General features: G+C 50.5%; 2 protein-coding genes across 2 annotated transcripts; both read right to left on the reverse strand.

Moving 5' to 3' along the window:
• Nucleotides 1-919: 919 nt before the first annotated feature.
• CONPUDRAFT_147899 (uncharacterized protein) lies at nucleotides 920-1,901 on the reverse strand (the record flags this gene model as incomplete). The annotated part of the gene is made up of 1 exon (XM_007777507.1): nucleotides 920-1,901. Exon 1 carries the CDS (start codon nucleotides 1,886-1,888, stop codon nucleotides 920-922), a length of 969 nt encoding a protein of 322 aa, XP_007775697.1. The 5' UTR covers nucleotides 1,889-1,901.
• A 66-nt stretch (nucleotides 1,902-1,967) lies between these two features.
• Nucleotides 1,968-2,633, reverse strand: CONPUDRAFT_86008 (uncharacterized protein). Its single transcript, XM_007777508.1, has one exon. It carries the CDS (start codon nucleotides 2,597-2,599, stop codon nucleotides 2,357-2,359), a length of 243 nt encoding a protein of 80 aa, XP_007775698.1. The 5' UTR covers nucleotides 2,600-2,633; the 3' UTR covers nucleotides 1,968-2,356.
• Between the last annotated feature and the right edge of the window lie 3,063 nt (nucleotides 2,634-5,696).

A 5,696-nucleotide genomic window follows, 5' to 3' on the forward strand; every position in this document is an offset into this window, starting at 1 on the left:
CACCCATGTAACCAATATTTGAGCCTCTGAAACCCGTGATTATGGACAACACAGGAACCAACCCACGTATAAAAAATCCGCTTGAACAATTTGATCTAATCATACTACACATACCTCCGACGAAATATAGAACCTCAAAAGTTTGTGGTTAGCTTTCAGTGAGAATAGAGAGATTTTGGTCATTTTGGCAGAGGAGAACACTTCAAGTAGAAATAGAGAACGCTAAAAAGACATTTATTATAATCTGTCTTGAACAAGTTTTGATAATACACTTAATAATTATTCTCTGATACATTTTATGACCAAAAACCTACTCACCATCGCACAATTTGCAATCTAACTAACGACAAGATAGCTGTTACAGGTGTTGTGGCCAAAAAAGGCAATCGGCCGTCAGGGGGTGGACACGCCCGCTGCGCGGGCTTTGCCCACCCCCACTGGCAGAATCCATGTAACTTCTGTCTGACCTCGACTTGATGATGCCGCCATCCATCCATCAGCTTTCATCTTTCATCTTGCGTGCGCATATCAAGCGCATCTGGCTCACACTGGAGGATATGGCAGGGGTGCCATGGCTCCTTGCAAAACGGGGAGCTCGAGTGGTTGTATAATCAAGCGTGCAGCTGTAGTAGATATATACCATTAGTAGATATGTATTGTGATCCCCAAGGCGCTTTGTAGGGAACGGAAACTAAGCAGAAGAAGAAGAAGAAGAAGAAGAAGAAGAAGAAGAAGAAGAAGAAGAAGAAGAAAATTTTCCGACTCGGCCGCGAACTCTATGCACGGGGGCTCGACTTAAACCCAACCTTGCTACGACGAAGCGTATCCACCTGCTCCATTTGACACTTCACCTCCGTTGTCGAAAGGGACACCTGATCTGCCATGCTCTCGTTGGCAACGATCGACTCCTCCAAGCCCATCATGGCCCATGTGAGATCGCGGCGAAGAAGCTCCACGTGAATACCGTGTAGACGTTCAAGACCGTTGATTGGTCGGTGTGCCGATTGATGTCCTTGCGCAACGACGCCTCTTCCTCGAGCTGGGCGTCGTGACGCTCGATATTGTTGCGCAACAACTCCTCTGCCCTTTCTGAACGACCGTGGCCTTGCTGAATCCGGCGCGACAGCTCGACGAGGTCGTTGTTGACGATGACGCTGACACGCTCTTCCAGGCGCTCGATCACGCAACCTTGCGTGTCGATCGTTCTCCCTTGGTTCATCGCGAGTTGGTGGAGGCGGTTGATGTTGCGGCCTTGCTCTGCCATGACGTTGTCGTGATACTTCAAGGCGCACAGCGCTGGGCCAAGCCGGTCTTCAGTGGACGAAGGCGGAGACGTGCGAGCCAGTGGGGAAAGGCTATCTACTGCCAATTGCTTGTGCGATGTAGTGGGCAGAGCGGCGGGGTCGAGGATCCAACGCCCAAGCAGATCCTCAATCGCAGAGGACTGAAAGGAGTGTGGGCGGCTCAAGTGGTGAGCGGAGAAGGGCTCACCCAGCGCCGCTGCCTGCCTTGCCAGTGATGTACGACGACCGTCGTTCTCGCCGATAGGAGTCTGCCTCTTGTCTACCTCGGCTGCTCTGTAGTCGGCCGTTGAGTCTGCCCCATCGAAGTGTGTCGGCGGGTCGTCCTCCTGCACGCTGTCGACGAGCGGCAGCATGTCAGCGTCACCGACCTGCGTCGCGCGATTTGGGGTCCACTGCTGCTCCTCGCCGTTCTCGCCGTCCCTCTGATCCTCAGACTCCTCCAACTCATTGGCCACTTCCTGCGCCTCTCCGTCCTCCATCCTCAGCCTTCTATCCTCCTCCTCCTCGTCGCACTCATCCTCGCGCTCGCCCCTCTTATCCTCCTCCCCCTCACCCTCGCCCTTGTCGCCCTCATCGCCGCCCATCTCCTGCGCCCACCTCCCTTCGCTCTCCTCGCTTTCAACCTCCTCCCTCGCATCGTCTTCTTCATCCCTGACCTGCTCCTCGACATCTTCCACAGCACGCTTCCTCCGCTTACTTGGCCGCCCTTCTTTGTCGCCCTTCCTACCCCGCTTTGTCGAGGCCTTCGTCTACACCGTGGTCCCCGGTGTCTCTCGCGTATTCTGGATCTTGTACCGCGAGAGGCAAAACTGCTTGACGTTCCTGTAATACTCGCAGTTGTAATGCTAGTACACGCTGTCCCGCTTCTCGACCGTCTCCTCTGCCCAGCACTCCCTAATGCCGTCGCAGCGACCGCACGGGCTCTTCAACCGGCGCAGCTCGGTCTTGGGTCGTCCATCTCACCCGCCGGTCGGAAACTCAGCGAACGACCGGTTTCTAACCCGCTTCTTGTTCGGCGACCGACCCCTTGCGCGTGTCGTTGACGCGCACTATTATGACGTTCTTTTCTTGTTGATACGTACCCCAAGATCTCCCTTTTCTTCAAGCGTTCCCGGTCCTAGAATCGTTGCTCGTGAGTTGGCCGAAAAACGCATACCTTCACATGTGATTCCCATGGTCCATGCATGCTTGTTCATGCGAACGTGCATACGGACAACTCGCAGTACATGATGCAAGCTGCCAGCGGTAATCTGTCCTCGACTACTCGCGTAGAACTGAACCACCACCACTCTCATGGGTGCAGCTGTTAATTTCTGTGATTAAAGGCTTACTGTACTTTTTCGACCTTAGGTTCGGTCCCCTGTCCCCCCTCCCCGCGAACCGAACCTACCGTGGGGCGACGATCCACCCCAATTGTGAGGTCACGAACTTAACAGGGAGGACATGCGGTAAAATAGGCAAAACAAATCTGATTAAATTGATAGAAAATCCGAAAAATGCTACAGAGTATTTTGATAACTTAAAAACTCAATGGTGTGTTTGTTAGAACCTCTGGCTAATTGGCGGCATGTTTCATCTATTTAAACACCTCCAGAGTCCTGTAAAACACATTTAGCTTGTCCATGCTGGGGCCACAGTGATGGAAGACAGCGCCTTGATCTTAATACAATTGGAATAGCCTTGTCGACGTCGACACAGAGAGGACAGAAATATGGGGTAAGTAAGCAATATCAGCAGAGACATGCTGAATTCAAATAAATCGAGTGCTTTTACTGGCATGGTGCCATTGAGCACGGAGCATGCAGTGGGAACAAGGCCCGAGGAATGTATGTGGTGGCTCGAGTGCATGAGCCAACAATTTCAGCTCGGGATTGATTCCTTTTTGTGCCGATGTTAGGGACGTTTCTGAGAACGCTTGAGCCAGGAATGTAGGCAAAAGTGCTAGCAATGCCAATTCATGATCATTTTTTTCAATTGGCGGCGCAATCCCTCGGCCTCAGCACAAACCTTGTCCACCCTCGGCTTGGCCCTCTGAGCTTAGAGGGGGGACAAACGGAAAAGGAAACTGTATTTAAAGTCCGAATTCTCACTCCACCGCGAACTTAAGACACTGCAGACAAACGGCGATTTTATCCGGGATGAAACCGAGAGAAAGAGGCGCGAGATGAAAGCCTTTTCCTCCGAGTTTTGGAACCCCTTTCTGCACAGGAAAAGGTTTTCTTTTAGCCGACATTTACGTCAATTTTGCGCTGGTAAAATGAACGGGTTACCGAATTTGGACTCCACCTTCCCGATTTGGACGTGTTTCTATCTAATCTCCGCACAGAAACGCAAACTCCGAAGCAAAAGTTTAACTTTTCAGTAACTTTTCGCACAGCAAAAGATGGGTGAAAAAGGCTTTCATCTGTCCGCCTTCTTTAGTCACTTTTTGTAGCAGAAAAATCGCAGTTTGTCTGCAGTGAGATCGAAAAAGTACAGCATATTGAGAAGGATAAATAAAAGGCTCACCTGGGGCAATGATCGAGCCAAGGTTGTTGAGGTTATACACATGGCCCAATGGGATTTTATGTCGCATGGTCGGTACACCGTGCCGTGTCTGAATTAGTGTTGCCGCATTTGGCGAACTGGCCGGAACCAACTGCCCACAAGATTGTACTGGCAATTATTATCAGCCCGGATAACACACCACGACGCCATGTAGAGGCTAAAAACCGCGAAGATTAACACATTGTTAGTCGGTATTGTGGCAAGAAAGGGGACTTCAAGGAGACGGTTCGGGCTGGTTTCACGAACCGCGGAAACACTACTGTACCTACACGACCGTAGGTTCAGGGGATTTCTGCGTGACATGAAATCAAGATAAGTTCCGATGAGGCTGAAGTTCAAATGTCCGGCGAACGCGTGATTTTGAACTAGGGTCACAGTTTGGTGACATCTTCAAGGCATTATTGCTGAGGACAACGAAGGTGAAGAGGGTGTTTTATTGGAAGGAGAAGTAGGCAATGCGGACACACCTTTACAGCGACTGTAAATTGTTTGTCCGTTGGGCTTATATACAGGTGTTTCAAGCCCTTTCCAGACTGGTATGACCGACTCACTGAAGCCTGCCAGTGAGGAGGTCGACTCCCCGTCTCCAGTCAACTGTGGTTGCACCAGTAAGGGTCTCAAAAATCTGAAACCCAGCGTTACATCAGAGTATAAGTTAAGAGGCTTAGTATTTTTCGTCACGCCGGGAGGTTCATTATCTTTTGTGATGGGTGACGAGCCAGGTCTTAAGTTCATTTTACAAAGCGTGAGGCGTGACGAACCTACGGTCGTGTAGGTACAGTAGTCTGAATAGCCTCGCCCGCCGCCTCAAGCACCTTGACTGAGGGCAGGTTGTCGACGCCAAACGATTGGGCCATCAACAGAATGGATTCCATCTGCGCGTCCGTTATAGACAGGTCTGTATAGTATCTTAGTACGAGAAACAGAATGGGGGAAAAGAAAGTGCGTACCTCCTTATCGGCCCACGGACACCATCGCTCATCTTTTTCAGCCCGCCTCTGGATTGGGCGGATCGAGCCCATCGGCGCCGAATAGGAAACGCAGCTTGAATGAGGCGTAGCCATTAATAAGTGTTGACTGAAGCGCAGTAGTGTTGCTTACTGACGCTGACAAAGCTGTGCACAGCATATACGGATGCGGATGCGCTCGTTGGGGCTATATAAGGCGAGTGATTGCTGGAGGCCTGCAGCTTCGAGGATGAAGGAGAATCCAGAACTTTTGGTGTCGGCGTGTCGGCTAGGTAACGGCGTGTCGGCGCGATCGTGGCTCGTTGAGTGTCATCTGGCAGGCCACATTAGAATTAACTCAGACAATGGCTCTCGTCATACTACTAATTAGTCGGACGGGATATAAATGATGACGCTCATTAAAATCTATGTCATCATGTCATTTATAAACGGCACAGTAGTGTAGCATGTAAGTGTAAGGGTTCTTGTCATCGAGGCTTGCGTTCGATTCAGCATTTAAGCCGTTTTTTGCGAGCTGCGGGGAATTTTTTGGCATTCAACAACAAAGTCCAAAGCCGACGTCAATGTCCACTCAATATCACGCGCAGATCTCGGATTATTCGTCTGAAACATGATCAAACACTGTCCTGGTTCAATCCTACAGTCATAAAGGTGTTCTGATGAAATAAAACAAACAGAAATAAATCAATGTAACCACAGAAGGTGGACAAGTGGCTATCTTGTGCTCGGTCAGGTTCAAAACTGTCCTGCCGTCCAAAGCCAAACCGCCACCCATGCCAAGGTCAGGGAGGATGACAAAGTCGTGGTGCATGAGCCGAGATTGACCGATGATTAGGCTGGCAATGAAATCCTGGACCACTATAGATGGCAGGGAACT

The sequence above is a fragment of the Coniophora puteana genome (genome assembly GCF_000271625.1).
Source record: "Coniophora puteana RWD-64-598 SS2 unplaced genomic scaffold CONPUscaffold_22, whole genome shotgun sequence".
NCBI classification, from domain to species: domain Eukaryota; kingdom Fungi; phylum Basidiomycota; class Agaricomycetes; order Boletales; family Coniophoraceae; genus Coniophora; species Coniophora puteana.